General features: G+C 51.1%; 5 protein-coding genes across 5 annotated transcripts; 1 reads left to right on the plus strand and 4 right to left on the minus strand.

Annotated features, from left to right (window-relative positions):
- Nucleotides 1–938: 938 nt before the first annotated feature.
- DL89DRAFT_52787 (casein kinase I isoform delta) lies at nucleotides 939–2,610 on the minus strand. The gene is made up of 2 exons (XM_040891779.1): nucleotides 2,190–2,610; nucleotides 939–1,617 (listed from the first exon to the last, which is right to left on the minus strand). The coding sequence occupies exons 1-2, from the start codon at nucleotides 2,523–2,525 to the stop codon at nucleotides 1,087–1,089; spliced, it is 867 nt and encodes a 288-aa protein (XP_040741059.1). The 5' UTR covers nucleotides 2,526–2,610; the 3' UTR covers nucleotides 939–1,086.
- A 1-nt stretch (nucleotide 2,611) lies between these two features.
- On the minus strand, nucleotides 2,612–3,345 carry DL89DRAFT_52642 (uncharacterized protein). Its single transcript, XM_040891777.1, has one exon. It carries the CDS (start codon nucleotides 3,192–3,194, stop codon nucleotides 2,697–2,699), a length of 498 nt encoding a protein of 165 aa, XP_040741060.1. The 5' UTR covers nucleotides 3,195–3,345; the 3' UTR covers nucleotides 2,612–2,696.
- Nucleotides 3,346–6,692: 3,347 nt separating this feature from the next.
- DL89DRAFT_52816 (uncharacterized protein) lies at nucleotides 6,693–7,204 on the plus strand. The gene has a single exon (XM_040891780.1). The coding sequence runs from the start codon at nucleotides 6,736–6,738 to the stop codon at nucleotides 7,003–7,005; it is 270 nt and encodes an 89-aa protein (XP_040741061.1). The 5' UTR covers nucleotides 6,693–6,735; the 3' UTR covers nucleotides 7,006–7,204.
- Nucleotides 7,205–10,950: 3,746 nt separating this feature from the next.
- On the minus strand, nucleotides 10,951–12,462 carry DL89DRAFT_269567 (glycoside hydrolase). The gene has a single exon (XM_040888345.1). It carries the CDS (start codon nucleotides 12,325–12,327, stop codon nucleotides 10,987–10,989), a length of 1,341 nt encoding a protein of 446 aa, XP_040741062.1. The 5' UTR covers nucleotides 12,328–12,462; the 3' UTR covers nucleotides 10,951–10,986.
- A 613-nt stretch (nucleotides 12,463–13,075) lies between these two features.
- Nucleotides 13,076–14,429, minus strand: DL89DRAFT_226063 (putative actin-like protein 3; the record flags this gene model as incomplete). Its single annotated transcript, XM_040884790.1, has 2 exons — nucleotides 13,076–14,279; nucleotides 14,389–14,429. The coding sequence occupies 2 exons, from the start codon at nucleotides 14,427–14,429 to the stop codon at nucleotides 13,076–13,078; spliced, it is 1,245 nt and encodes a 414-aa protein (XP_040741063.1).
- Nucleotides 14,430–15,569: the final 1,140 nt, after the last annotated feature.

The raw sequence follows: 15,569 nt of genomic DNA on the forward strand, positions 1-15,569 counted from the left end.
CACGTCCTCTCGCTCCATACATGGCCCACACCTTCTCACACATGTCTTGTGTGGTAGGAACAAAAAAGGTGCGGCTGCTAGTTGTCTCCAAGGTCTACGCAGGGAGAAGGATGGCCACTGGACAGAAAAGAGAGCGGATAGGGCTGAAGATGGGCAAAGAAAGCAATACGAACACAATAAAACACATAGAACCCAAATCCCCCTATCTCTCGCCTCCGGTACCAATGTCCTCTCTCCCCGCCCCGTCACCTCGCTCCATGTAAATGCCAACCAAAGGAACTCAAACATGCATTTGCTCCCTTCTAGCGGTGCTGGCCATACGGGTTGTACGCGCCGCTCTGCCCGCCCGCCATCTCCTCGCGCGAGCCGGTGCGGTAGCGGGGCTGGGCACCGTGCGTCGGGTCCATGCCGGTCGGTGCCACCTTGGCGCTGCTCCGCAGGATCCGGTCGCTGGGCGGAATCCCCTTGCGCGCCGCCGACGGATGCTGCGCCTGGCTGCTGCCCGTACATCATTGCCTGCGGCTGGCTGGCCATCGGCTGCATGTACCCGCCCATCGGCTGCTGCACCCCCGGCTGCTGCGGAGCCATCGACTGCATGTGCTGCACCTGCGCCGCCTGGAGCATCGCCGGATCCATGGCCGCGTTGGGTGCTGCGCTGTGCTGCATGCGGTATGCGTTCATCTGCGCCTGCTGCGGTGGAGGCGCCTGCTGTTGCGAAGTCATAGAACGAGAAGGTACTTTGTCAATATAACGACGGAAGCTAGAGTTCTGCGTTTCCCGCCCCAGCTGCGTCACATCTGCTGGCGCTCGCTGAGCATTGTGCCCATTGCCACCGCTTACCTGCTGTGATGATCCGGGCATGACCTGCCCTCTATACGCTGCCGGGTTTGGCAACACCCTGAAGCTGCGACGACCCCATCTGCTGCGCCTGCTGCGGAGCCGGACGCTGACACTGGAAGCTGCTGCTGCTGCTGAGCCATAGCTGCCTGCTGCTGTTGCTGCTGCTGCTGCTGTCTCTGCCGAAGCTCTTCGGCCGAGTTTGGGTTCTGGCCCCCAGCATTCCGGTCCTGCTTGAATGTGGTCCAGTCAAAGAGATAGTCGTACTTGAAGTCGCTGCGCACAAACAGATCGCGGAACAGCCGCTTCAGGTACGTGTAGTCGGGCTTGTCGTCGAACCGCAGGACTGCGCGCATAGTTCAGATACACTGCAAACTCGGGCGGGAACCCGCGGCACAGCTCCTCGGTGCTCGTGCTCATCTTCTTCTCCATGATGCGGTCGTACTTTTGCTTCTTTGTCGCCGCCTTCAGCCCCTGCCACGGCAGGCTGCCGCGCAAAAAGTACATCAGCACGTATCCCAGGCTCTCCAGGTCATCTCGCCGCGACTGCTCGATTCCCAGGTGAGTGTTGATGCTTGCATAGCGGGCCGTGCCCGTCAGGTTCTTGTTCTCGCGGTACGGAATGTGCATGTGTGTACGCGGGTCGCGGTACTTTTTGGCCAGGCCAAAGTCGATCACGTGCACCAGATTGGTGCGGCGCCCGATGCCCATCAGGAAGTTGTCGGGCTTGATGTCGCGGTGGATGAACGACTTGTTGTGGATATACTCTATACGCGACAGCTACACCATGGCATGTGCAGGAAATAACAAACAAATTAGCGGACATGCAGGATGAGGGGGCACATATTGGGGTAAGGAAATGACGGTAAAAATAGAAAAGGCGGTAAAAAATTTCACGCAGCCTGAGTACGGGTTAGAACATGGGCCCCTTTCATTATCACAGTAAACCCAGCAGGTAAATGTAATCTCGAACAGGCAAACATGGGCGACGCTGCGGGGAGTGGGAGAGCAAGGAGGCGGAAGGAGAAATCCTGCCTAGCAAGCGGTGTGAACGCTTGGCGGCAGCTTTTTGGTTTGAGATTCGCCCTCTCCCCCATTGCCCCAGCGACAAAGGACGCCGCCGGCCCTGAATGGAAGAGAACGCATGCGCTCCAGCTGAAAGCGTTTCAGAAAAACGACGCAAAGGCATATGAATCGGTAAAGGCACAGGCACAATCGGCCAGACACGTCCACACACCAACAGCACTTTACAAAAGGTGCATAGAGCAGCAACAAGGAGAGGGGGAGTTTGGGGAGCTGCAGTGGCGGAGGCGGCAATAAAGCCAGCGGAACGCGATATACTCGGCACTTACCAGTTGGTCGCCCAGCAGCAGCACAGTCTTGAGCGAGAACTTGCGGTTGCAAAAGTTGAACAGGTCCTCGAGCGACGGACCCAGAAGGTCAATAATCATCGCGTTGTAGTCGTGCTCGACGCCAAAGTAGCGGATGAACGGGATGCCTACGCCGCCGGCCAGCGCCTTGTAGATTTTTGTCTCGTACTCGAGCTGAGGATGGCGCGCCTTTACAGACTCGAGCTTGACCGCGACCTCCTCATTGGTGACTACATTCACCGCCAGGAAGATGTCGCCGAACGACCCAGAGCCAATCTTGCGCCCGAGTCGGTACTTGTTGCCAATTCGAAGATCCATTTTCGAATAATTGGTAGTGGGAAAGGTATAGCGCGCTTGGTTGACGCTAATGGCTGTGTATGCACTGTGTTGGCCCTGCTGTGGTTTTGAAAAAGAACAGAAAAGGAATTAGAGAGTAAAAAGTGACGGAGGGAAAAGAGAGTGCTTATGCGGAGGCACTCGTTTCTCTGGCTAGTTTACAAACGAGGCAGCTGTGTGAATAGCGAGGCTGAGAGGTGAACGTGAGAAATAAAAAGGGGTTGTGTCAATTTGGCTCTGAATTAAAGGTTGCCGGACCAGATGAGAAGGAGAAAAAGAAAGAGAGGCCTGCAACGAGCGCGAGGTGCCTCCATTTTTGTAGCGCTGGGACCGCCGACCCTTGGTTTTTGACGTGAGCAAATTTTCGCTCTGCGAGACATGCGTGCCCGGGCGGCAGCATCGCAGTACCGAGCATGCGTGTGGAAAAGGCACGCCCCTTGTCCTCGGCTTCAGGCTCGCCGAACACGGAATAGGGCTGGCAGACCCGGCTCGAGTCGCCACTAAATGAAAATTTTTCATCCAGCATTTATCTGGCAGGTGCGGGCGGTCCGTTCTTGCTAGCTCTCTTGTCTCTGCTTCTCGCTCCTTTTTTGCCGCTCTTGCAAGGTATTGGTACAGGTACGGATCCGCCTTTCTTGGTGTTGCTTTCATTGCTCGCGCTCTGTGTATGATGACTCCGAAAGTAGGGACAGCTTAGATACCCATGCTGAGGAAAGCTTTTCACTTAAACTTCTTCATTATCTGACACAGGCGTATGCGCATGTAATACATTGGCTGCATGGCCTCATTGTTTGGACAACAGCAGAGCCCGGGTACTAATACTTGTATCTTCCGATAGGTGCGGTTCCTCAAGAACGCAGGCCATGATTTTGTAGCATAGCTAGTTGTGATAGTAATGATTCCTTAATGTATACGGATCCCAATCAAACGAGACCTGCGAGTTTATCAGCCTATGCACCTACTGCTATGTACAGATCGATGGTTGCTTCGGCATCCAAATCGCTTATCAGCGGTATCTGTTGTGTATGGCGGCAGCTTATTTCAGCCCCCACGTCATGGCAATTGGTGCGTCCAGCCAGGGCTCGGATCGCCATTGAAAAGGTCGAGCCCTGCCAGTCTTTTCAATCCATCAATGGCCCTCCCTGCACAGTCACAACACGAACTGTGGCCTCGGTATTCGGGATCTCGCTATATTCACTGCATTGAGCCCAAGACTGAGCGATTCTCCAGGACCGGGCTAGTACTGCACTACCCCTGCCTGATGGTGCCTGATTGTCCTGTGGTCAAGCTCGAGACCGAATGCCCTCTTACGACGACAAGCAGCCTCCGCTATATCCACATTGTGCATGCTATACCTTACTTGCTACTAGCATGGCGACCACGTTGGCACATTACATATCCCAACAGTCTTGAGCAGGGCTCGACTAACTTTTCAAAATCACCACTACTTCATTTGCTGTTTCCAGCAATTGTGTCCCAAATGCAAGTCCATCTGTAATAGTGTATGTGTGAATGTGGACGAGCTGCATTCGTCTGTCACAAATCCAAAATGAGCCGTTGTCAATTTGGGCGAGCCGGGGATGAAGCACCTGTCGCTGTCTGCATCTGTCTGCACACGGGGTCTGTTGTCGGATGTTTTCATTAGAGGAACTTGCCGACTTGTCTCTAGCAATCGCGAATACATGCCTGCTTCCCTCTGTCAGAGCACATCCAGGATATTTTGGTCAGGTTTTGCTGCTGTGGCATAGCTGACAGCCCCCATCCCCTTTGCACACCGAAGATCGACATTGCATTGTTGACCTATGGTGAACATTGGAGAGGTCGACGTTCGTCATCCTGGGCACAGCTTCTGTGGCTGAATGCTGGCCTTGTCCAGCAGTTGCTGCTTCATTTTCCGCCAAGAGACTCCCTTATTCCTGTAGCTTTGTCAGGCAAAAGGAGTGATATGCCAAGGATGAACCATACGAAAAGAGCTCTGATTGTTTAACTGTGTGCTATGTTTGGTGGTTGAGCGGCAAAGGCTCATGACAATCACTCCCGAGTGTTTAGAGTCTATACTAGTCAACAATACAGATGGCAAGATGTTCAGCCCTAGAGATGTATTATTCTACAAGCTGCTTGCTTAAGGCGGGTCATTCCCGAACATTAAGCGGCTGCCGGATGGCCAAGCCATTACGAAATGTGAACAATAGTCTGTCATCGGGCTATATGCAGCACTGAAATAGGCAGCGCCAAAACAGCAAAGACACATGGGTGGTAGGCTGTGCCAAAAATGGACAGGCGATTCCCAAAGCCGAGAGCGCCGAGAAAAATCAATTAAAGTATGCTGTTCATGAATGAATGTGTTCCTGTCGGGGCAACCTGGGCCAGCGAGTGCGAGAGTGAGAGGGCGGAGAAGCAACATAGGGGATGTAATGCATTGCCCACTTGCAGGATGTCACCCATTGTCCCAGCAGCCATGGCTCGCCAATCTCTCCCTTTAAACCAGTTTTCATGTCTTGTGAGCATCACCACGCCCGCCAACATGCAAGTTGGGAAATGGGTTCTGGCATGCTGGCCGTGCTTGCGACTACTTGTGGAATAAATTGGGTGGCAGTATAGGTGATGCCCACTTTTCATAATGAGACAAAAACCTGCGTATTTTGTGTGGAAGTACCCAGCAATCCTCTATTTCAAACTTCAGGGATAAATAGGCAACCAACAGACGACGGGGTCTTTTTCTTCACAGCACTTTTCTTTCGCAACCTTTTTTTTTGCAACATCTTAGTAAGCATACCTCACCCATTTTACACCAGAACAAAACAATTTGCCAGTTAAATACCATGAACCATCAGCAAGCTGGCGAGCGCGAACAGTCTCCCACCAGACATCCTCATGCCTATTCTGTCGCTGCTTGCAGAAGAGAAATTCACCAAAACTCCAGGCGGCAGCGGATACCGCTGGCTGCAGTCTATGGCTGGCCCATCGATAGCAACTTCTACGGGGCTGTCCAGCAGCTACTCTACAAGACAGTCTATATCACACGTACCCCTCAGTACGACCCGAGTGTCACTCCACCAACACAAGTGATGAATCCACAACTGGTATTCCAACATACCTGAGTGTCTGCGTGCTGGCAAGGCAGAGGAGACGCGACGCCTTCAAATCGTTATGCGGAATGCGGCTCAGTGCCCACTCGGGCTGCTGGAGATCCTGCAGCAAGCTCCAGTTCGGATTCGGCCGTGTGGAACTTGGTTGAAACTATCGAGGTCTATGGGCTCGGGTTCTTCGCTAGGCAGCACTCTTCAGTCACCTGACGAACAGCGCGACGATTATCCGCGACACGTGCCTCTTCTTCAGGACCCTACCTGCCGAACGTCAAGTCTCTAAAGTTCCGCGAGCTGTCTGGAGAATGGGCAGGCACGTGGCGCAGATGGTGATATGGATTTTTGAACCTCTTGGACTGTATTCGGAGCTAGCAAGCTCCAGTACCTGTCACAGGCTACCGGATGTAGAGCTCATGCCACCATTCCCAGAGAAGGACTACCCAGCACTTGCGACAATAATCCGGAAACCTCACTATGCATTACTATCGTGATGTCATCCACTGACCGAGATAACGATACCGCCTCTGCCTGCCGATAAACCTGAGAGTCATTGAACTGATCACAAATATCGATGAACGATCCTGACATGGAGCAAGTTTGACCCTAGCTTGACCTGGCATTGTCAATTTCAGCAACCTCACTTCTCTGAAACTCAGCTTCTCGGCTGAGCCTAATGGACTAGTAGCGATATTTGTTGACATGGATCTTGAAAGTTCACTTCCCAAGACTCAGGAGATCTATCGGTCGAAGCATCCACACGTCTCTTATACTGATTTCTACACCCTGTTCGGTTCGCCAGTGCTTTCTACGTTACGGATTGCGGAGAACTTACAGAGAAGCTTCATTCGTGTTAGTGCCAAACATAATCCGTTATGCCAAATCAGTTACCATTGCTGCTGGCATCCCTAATGGTGACAGACTAGCCAGTCCGATTAAGGAGGAAGTCGCACACTTTGCTTCACTGCCGACTCTGGACGTCGAGGAACTGTACGTTATCGGTGCGCGCTATGCAGTACCTGACGATATTCGCCTGTATAACCTCCGTATCTTTTACCATCACGCTTACATACAGGTCACGGATTGACGATATCGTGGATATTCTGTGGATGTTGCCTCGCTTGCAGCACCTACGAATCTGGTGCAACTCCATGAGCCACATGGACGCTGGAATTAGCCCAGTCAGTATCCAGCGTGCTATGCCAGCTGCTGTGCATAGAAACAATTTACCAGCCATTGCCCCCAAGGCAGTGGCTGTTGTCTCGGCTAGCACTGCTAGGATAAACACGCCTTCGACCAGCAATACCCACGTCAATATACCGTCTAACAGCAACATCAGCGACACTGGCGTTTCCACCGCTGAAGAGAAGACGCACTGACAGCAACACAGGCCTACCTATGCTATATCTCCATCCTGTGAACTACTCAAGTTCGAGATATTGTCGGAAGCGTTTTTTGACAGGCCAGCCGTACGCAGCTTTGTCGAACATGTGCCAACATTAGTCTCAGTTACGGTAAACGATGCGCACCATGAAGAACTTGCAAGGCACTTTGCTGGCAGTGGGAGAAGGATTGAGGTTTGCTCATTTGCACCTGCGCTTCACTGAGCAATCTGAATTCTAATAGCTGAAATAAATAACTGTATATTCGATGCTAGTGGTCGTGCTCGTGCATTCTGCTATTTGTGGATTTAGTCTGTCGCTGCAACTTACAAAAACCTGAGACGAAGATTTGTGCTTGTAGAACATATGCCTTTTTAGAGCTTGAAGTGTATTCATGTTCCATGTAGTTTGCGAATTTTCATATAAACAGCGTTTGGCCCAACCCTACACTTGGAACGACAATGCATACTTGCACTATATTACTCATGTCGCTCTAACAAAAGGCAGATTGCATATTTGTTGGGTCAGCCCGAGATTCAGAAACGCACAAGCGCGAATTTCATCTCTGCAGGGGTAAGGGGTCCGAGGTGCCATCTGTTCTACCTCGGTATAGCGGTTGGCAGAGAGAGAGAGCTGGTAATTGTCTTCTTCACACAATACTTCTTGCCATGAATGCACCGCTAAATTTGGCCGTGTCACTGGCCCCGCAAGCTCATAAAAAAAGAAATTTTCTCCTACAGCTTAAGTGATTGTTTTAAATAGAGTAGGCTACATTTGTCGTGAGAGTGCACGGCTAAGGAAGGGAGAGGACTGCTTCTGCCAATGGCGTGCATAGTGTGGGTTGACCGAAAAGTTTATATAGAGACGCGAGGATACAGAGGATGAAGCTGTCATATCTAGCCTCTAGCATCATCGTGGACACTTTTCTTTATCAATAAATCTCTGTGCATTCGTCTATCATGGCTTCATTCAATCCCTTGAACATGCCCGTCTCAATAGTGTACCTAGGCCTAAATTTGGTCGAGATAGTGATAGTGGTATAGAGTTCAACACTTGGTGCTAGCTTAATGACGTTCCTATTTCATTAGACCATAGCTGCCACCAACGACGCTTACAAGTACTTCATGCTTAGCTATACATTAACTAGCATGAATTTTTACAATGTATTTGTGTCATCATTCTATATTAGCAATAAACCTGAACTCCGAAACATGAAATTGCAATCTGTGAACACTTGAAATTGCTTGCTTATCTTGTGGTATGGCTTTCATAGCCATGAGGTCTGGCTTAAACTGAAGTGATGACAAAAAGGATACCTACATACTAAATAATGACCGCTTAGTGGGCATCCACTGAGGTTCAACAAAATTTAGCTGAATAGAGTGTACTCTGTAATTATTGAATTATAGCCTTGACTGCTCTATATGTAAAAGCTTGTTAAACGACCTCATCCACAGAACTAAAAATGAATTCTGTGGAACTGATTCCCTGTATTCAACATTGGTAGCCCGTGGAGTATTGGGGCACTTATGATACTCTCCTAATTTCACTTATCTACCATTGAAACGCAGCATTTTCACGCTGATACATCCTCTAAACAGCTGCAGTGTTTATGGCAGCATTTTGGCATGTCTGTACAAACAGTTAAAACCTAATATTGGCGTAATACCGAGCGGCTAGGGAGAAAATTATTATCACATCATACCGAACAGTTCTGACGCAGGACAGGCCAGAGGGCTGAATTTGTGTGTCAATTTAGCGAGCAGCGCCAAATGGAGAGAACAATCTTTGAAATGACAATCTGTATGTGCACTATACTACTCGTATGACAGGAGAAGACAGACGCATTGAAGGAAGCTGCATTGTAGGGGCGCCTGGTGAAAAGCGCTTGATTGTTAGGTGCTGAGTGTGGATGGGTCAAAGGTTTATATGGAGACGCAGAGATACAGGGGATAAAGATGTCATTTCATGTCTCTCACCAACATCATCGTAGTCATTTTTCTTTGGTAATACATCTCCTCTGAACATTCGCCTACCATGGCTTCATTCAATCCCTTGAACATATTTCGTCTCAATGATTTGCCTAGACCTAAATTTGGTTCACATAAAGATAATGACCTTGAATTCAATACCTTTGGTTAGCTTACCGAAGTTCCTGTTTCATCGGACTACAGCTATCATCAATGGCACATACAAGTACGTCACGCCTAGATACGCGTTCACCAGTGTGAACAAGTACGTTATATTTGGGTTATCCTTTTATATTAGCAATGTTATTGATGAATATATTCTTAGCATTAAACCTGAGCTCTGCAACATGAAATTGCAGTCCATAAGCGCTTGAAATTGCTTGCTTTGACCGTCTATAACATCATTTGTCCTGTTGATACTGAGTTGTTACTCGACTGCATCCACAGAAATAAAATAAACTCTGAACATATCATATAACCTCTCCAGTACTCCATAGGCCACCAATGCTGAATACAGGGAATCAATTTCACAAAGCAGCACTTCAATACAGCTGAAACGCGCTGACTGCATTGGTGGTACGCTCACCAAACAGCTTCGAGTATTTATGTAGTATCACAGTATGACCGTACAAGTTGCTGGCTGCCAGTGTTAAAGTAAGGACTGACAGACATAATAATCAGACTCTTAGCCTCAGCATATAGTGTGAGTTTCTGACGCAGGACAGGCCAGAGGGCTGAATTTGTGTGCCAATTTAGCGAGCGGCACCAAATGGAGAGAACAATCTTTGAAATGACAATCTGTATGTGCACTATACTACTCGTATGACAGGAAAAGACAGACGCATTGAAGGAAGCTGCATTGTAGGGGCGCTTGGTGAAAAGCGCCTGATTTTTGGGTGCTGAGTGTGGATGGGTCAAAGGTTTATATGGAGACCAGAGATACAAGGGATAACGATGTCATTTCATGTCTCTCACCAACATCATCGTGGACACTTTTCTTCGTCAATACATCTCCTCTGAGCATTCGCCTACCATGGTTTCTAAGGACTCATTGAACATGCTTCGTCTCAATGAAATAGTTAAGCCTAAAGTAGGCTCACGTAAAGATAACGGTCTTGAGTTTAACACTTGGTGTTAGCATACTGAAGTTCTTGGCTCATTGGGCTACAGCTGTCATTATTGGTTTCGAAACGCTGACATCCTCTTGCGATACCATGAACAAGACCAAATACCCTCATAGGGGCATAGATAGACCGGTACCCACCTCATTTCCCTCTCTATTGCTTTCTGATGTTATTTATATACAAGGATTCCTTCACTCGCGATGTGAGTCCGACTGCTAGTCAGCATGGGTTGACACATCGATAAGAGCATCACAGCGAACCGGCCATTTGAACGTGTCGGATGGTTGTTGGTGCAATGGTGATCATGGACATCTCCCATCTTGATGGCCTGCTCAGCGTAGGCGCTTCAGCGCTGGCTCGCTGCTGCTGACAGCAGAATAGCCTGCTGCTGCTGCACGCCTCTTGCGCGGGTTCTTTGTTGCAGGGGTGGTGCCAGAAGCATCGGCAGCAATGGCCGTAGAACGACAGAACAGTTCAGGAATACTGCTTGAATCACAGAGTGACTGGAAAATGAGTCTGAAGTTTAGAACTGCTGCGAGGTCGCGGTTCAAGAGCCGAGACGAATAGGCTCGCCTGTATTGTGCCATGGCCTGCTTACATGACTCGCTTGTACAGCGGAGAAGGCCATGGCACTTCACAGTTGGGTTCTTCGATCTCTGATAGGGCCGCGGGTTGGGAACATGCCGGAATGTCTGCAGCGACTTTTCGCAGCAGAACGGGCACATCGGACGATGTCCGGAATTCGTCGATCAGATAGACTTCAAAGCCATGGTGCTTGAACTTGTCGTGCCACCCCTTGCCGCGAATCGGCGCATGGTGTCGGACCATCAGCGCACCCCAACTACCCATGACTAGTAGATAGTAGATATTATTTGGCATGAACTTTACTTGAACAAAAGTGAAGCCTTTGCAGGGTCTGGCAGTGCGAACCTGCGCGACATGCCAGAATCGAGCTTTCCTGCCACGTGCAAATGGATAGACATATTCTGGTCAGCGATGGCGTTGTTATCGGAATCTGATCTGACTATCAAGTGACCATCATGCACCGAAGTATCAAACCCGGGAGCATGGGCATCGCTGATTCCGGCTCCATCCGGCAGTGGCATCTTCAGCTCCCAGTTCTTGCCCATTGGCGCATCAAGGGCCCGTATCTTCACCGAGAATCCAAACCTATCCGCGTCCTTGCCTTGCACGACCTCAATGCGAACTGGGATCTCAGTGCCCGAGCTGGTCACATTTGCAGCTCGCGTCATAATCTGGTGGCCTGTCGAGGTCGTGCGCTTCCTGCGCGCCGGTGCGCCACCTCCAGACTTCAAGTTCGCCGAGACCGACTTGCCCCAATTGCTGCTGGACAGCGCCTGGCTTGCATCCCATGTCATGACACCGCCCAAGCTAGTGTATTTTTGCTTGATGTCGTTGACAATACGGTTAAGCGTGCCTGCATCGACAAATCCGCGGCCGGCAGCGCTCTGCGAGCCAGGGGCACCGATGTAGATCTTGACATTCTTGTTCACCGATTGAGTCTTGGCCCAGTTGTCCCATGCATCGTAGTTGAAGCCCTGGGGGTATGCGTCCAGGCCACAGAAGTTGTTGTAGAACTGTACAAAGACCATGTCAAACCAGGCTGAGTTCAGGGTTGATCCAAGCATGGCGTCAGGGAACGGGCACTGTGGGGCGCCGGTGATGTAGTACTGCTTGCCCGAGAAGTGCGAGCGCAGCTGGCTGATGAACGCGGGGTAGCCGGCAGTGGCTCCGCCCTCAATGTCCAGGTCAACGCCATCCAGCACTGCGTCGTCGAACGGGCGCTTGTCAGCACTACCGCCAAGGAACATGTTCCAGACCGTGTCGGCATAGCTGGAGCCCTCGGCATCGCTAGAGAACCCATAGGCACCTGTGGCGCCGCCCATTGACAGGACTACAATCTTGCCCTGCGATTGGCAGTACTTGATATCGCTGGCCATGTTCGGACAGTGCAGGAGATCTGACCCCTCGAACTTGGTTTCGCAGCCGTTGGCAAAGTTCAGGGCAGTATTAGGGAACTGGTACAGGAATGATAGGGCGATAACATCGACGGTAGAATCCCGGCAGTAGTCGCCAAGCGATTGTTGCGACCCACCAGAGTTCTGGCCCCAGTACACAACAAAGTTGGAGTTGCTGCTGGAGCTAAAGGCGAGCGCCTGCGAGAATAGGGCGGTGCAGAGAGTGATGATGCGTCTTGCAAACATGATTAGGCGTGTGGTATTAGGATGTAAAAGTACAACTGGAACTGTAGAAACTCAAAGTTCGTCCCTGGCCTCGCTCAAACCGGTTTATATACACCTACGATGATAGCCTTTTCCTCCAGAGTCCAGCTGGTAAATAAAATGTAAGCCAGTTTGATGTAGAGGTCAACAGGTTCTATATTGCGCGACGGGTCATTCAGCGGATCTAATGTTTGTAATAGTGAGGAAAATAAAGCGGGCGGTAGGGTTTATGCACGCTTGTATTAAAACCCGGTCACGCACCTTAATGACCATAGCCATGTGTCTGGGACTTCCCATCTAGGGTTGTCCAATGCACTTGGATGCCCGCTGGTCATAAGGCAGCATACAATTAATTGCCAGATCATCCTTTGGAACGCCTCCGTTCTGAAGCCGGACCACGCGGGTTGTAGCCAGCGGAACTGCAATGGTCCTTTTATATTAGCCACTAGAACCATATGCACACACGGTCAGAGGTGATGTCAAGATCTGCGGGAGCGAAATTGAATTCGGCTCCAGCAAACAGCCTAGTGGGCTACCGCAATGTGTTCGAACACAAAGCAGCTCCATACTCCCATGTGATCCGACTTTAATGGCGGCGGTGATGTCAGGATCTGTACTGGTGGAATTAATACCACCAGCGCATGGACACCTTGCATCTAGTCACCGCCATGTATGGAATGGGTATGAGGATTTGAAAGACAGAGTGAAAGAAAAATTTAGTACTGCTGGTTTAGGCCAGCGAGTCAAACACGCGGTTGTGACGGCAGATACTGGGGCCGTACTCCTCGTACTCGGCCTTGGAATGACTGAACTGGTAGAACTGGTCGGTGCAGGCCATGATACTGCCGCCGAACCACACAGCATACCGCTGCTTCTTGTGGGCAATGACATTGACATCAATAGGCCGCGCCTGCAAGTTGCCGCCGCTCAGGTCCTCGCTCTTCTTGATGCGGCCGTCGACAATGCGCTTAATGTCGCGCTGAAGACGCTTACCGAAGCCCTTGAACATGGTCGAGCCGCCCGACAGCACAATGTTGCTGTACAGGCCGCGGCGGGTGTCGATGGGGCTGACCTGGATGCAAGTGTCGACGACATCCGGCAGGGGCGTCAAAAAGTCCGAGCTCACGAGCTCCGGGTTGAAGAACACCTCGGGCGCCAGGAAGCGCTCGTAGCCAACATCAACCTTGTACGTGTGCTGGTTGACGCTGTTGACGGCGTCAAACTGCTGGTAGTACTTTACCGGATCCTGGTCGAATTTCAAAAACTCGTTGGCCATGTCGTGCGACGTGTACGAGTACTGTTCCTTGATGCGGCGTGCAATCTCCAGCGAGTCCTCGGGCGGAATGCTGGTCTCGCCGTGGTCGCGCAGCAGCTGCTGCACAAAGCCGGTGATGTCGCGGCCAGCAATAGGAATGTGCTTGATGCTGGAGCCCAGCACGTAGCCCTCGGCGACGGGAATGACATGAGTGACACCGTCTCCACTGTCGATGACGGTTCCCGTCAGCGTCTGCTGCGAGTTCTTGGCGGTCCAGCTGGCAGCCAGTGCAAGCACAGCCTGCACCGCAATGTACATGCCCTGCACGTTGAACGACTCGAAGAAAATCTCGGCCATCTGCTCGCGGTTCTCGGGCGCATTGAGGGGCGGCTCGGTCAACAGGAAATAGTGGTCTTCGGGCTCGCACCGCATGTACTTGAAGATGCTCTGCTCCCAGTAGCGCTCCATATGGTCCCAGTTCTCGATCTGGCCGTGGCGGATCGGGTAGTCCAGACCGTACGCCTTTGAGTTCTTTGTCGCCTCGTCACCGATGTGGAAGTCCAGATCCTCGATGCCGCGCTTGGACGCGATGCCGTAGCGCGACTTGTTTGGCAGCCCGATGACGGTCGGGATGACAAACTGCGGGTCTGTGTTTCCAGCGAACCCCATCTTGGTGTAGCTACAATAAGGCAGATATGGCGGTTGTTTAGTGCAGGGGCCTCGCATTTGCTCTCATCCGCAGATGTGACGACATCCACTTCGGCTTGTCTCTCGCGCTGTGCACGTACCCGGTACCATTGTCAATAACAACAGGCGGAAGCTTCGACATTTTGCGCAGGTCTCTCCAAATGTGCTTCGAAACAGTGAAAAAGTGAAAAGGCGAATTTTTGTGTGAAACAATTGGGAATTCAAAGACAGCTTGCAGGGTTGACGACAGCGAAATTGCGGGACCACGCATGACTGCCCGCGCGGACTAGGGGGGTGGGCCAATGCATCACAATCAAGAGTTCCTGAGAATTAGTGATTATGATCACTGCCACATATGCCATTAGTGATGCGTCACCCCCATCTGGCAACTGCTCAGGATAAAATAGCAAGTGCACTGATGAATCCTCGTTGGGTGGCATATATGAGAGGAGTGTCCATATATATAAGTGGGTTTGAGTACTATGCAGTGGCTGCCCAGCATCGATGAATGAGGTGCAGTATGTGTCCGAATGGCGCCTTGCGTGGAGTAGCTCTGGGTCCGTGCCAGCATGCTACCCACGGGGCCATACAACTCAAGTCTGACTGGCTCAGAGACAGCCGGAAAAGACCAGATTTCAGAGCGTTGTTTAAAAATAAACGCCCTTGCATCTACATCCGCCGCATGTCTGGTAAGTGCCTTTGCGCGCATCACAGAAGCCCCCCGCCAGCTTCCAGCATAGCCTGATTTCTTTTGTGCGCTAGCGCTGGTTGTCTCCTCTTGCCGATCGCCGTGCGGGTAGAAGAAGGCAATGTCCACGAGGACACGGGCCGTGGATCTGTAACGAACAAGCCGCCGCCAAGACACGGCATATAAATAGCCCAGTGATCTGATTCGCAAATCGCCCGCGGAGCACGTGTTCAGGGGGTCGCGACTCGGCGAATAGGTGTCCAGCCCTCGCCCCTTGGCGATTTAAGCCTGCCCCCAATCTCTCCTCCATTCCCATTCGCGGACCGAAATTTTCTTCCACCCCTCACAATTGACAGAGCCTTTCTCCTTTTTTCCTCTCTCTTATTCGCCAGCAGAATACCTCACAAGCGGCTGAAGCGAGAAACCAAGCGGTAAGTGACTTTATGTAGCGCCGCGAGCCGGGTGGACCTATGAGATAAATATGCTGTACGCCTCCGCAACCCACATAAGACCCCTTGCATTAGACCTGCCCCCGCACACTTTAGTTCCTGAGGAGCATAGAAAACAAGCAGCTGTTTTTTTCCTATCACGCAT

Source organism: Linderina pennispora (genome assembly GCF_002104995.1).
Source record: "Linderina pennispora strain ATCC 12442 chromosome Unknown DL89scaffold_13, whole genome shotgun sequence".
Classification (NCBI taxonomy): Eukaryota; Fungi; Kickxellomycota; class Kickxellomycetes; order Kickxellales; family Kickxellaceae; genus Linderina; species Linderina pennispora.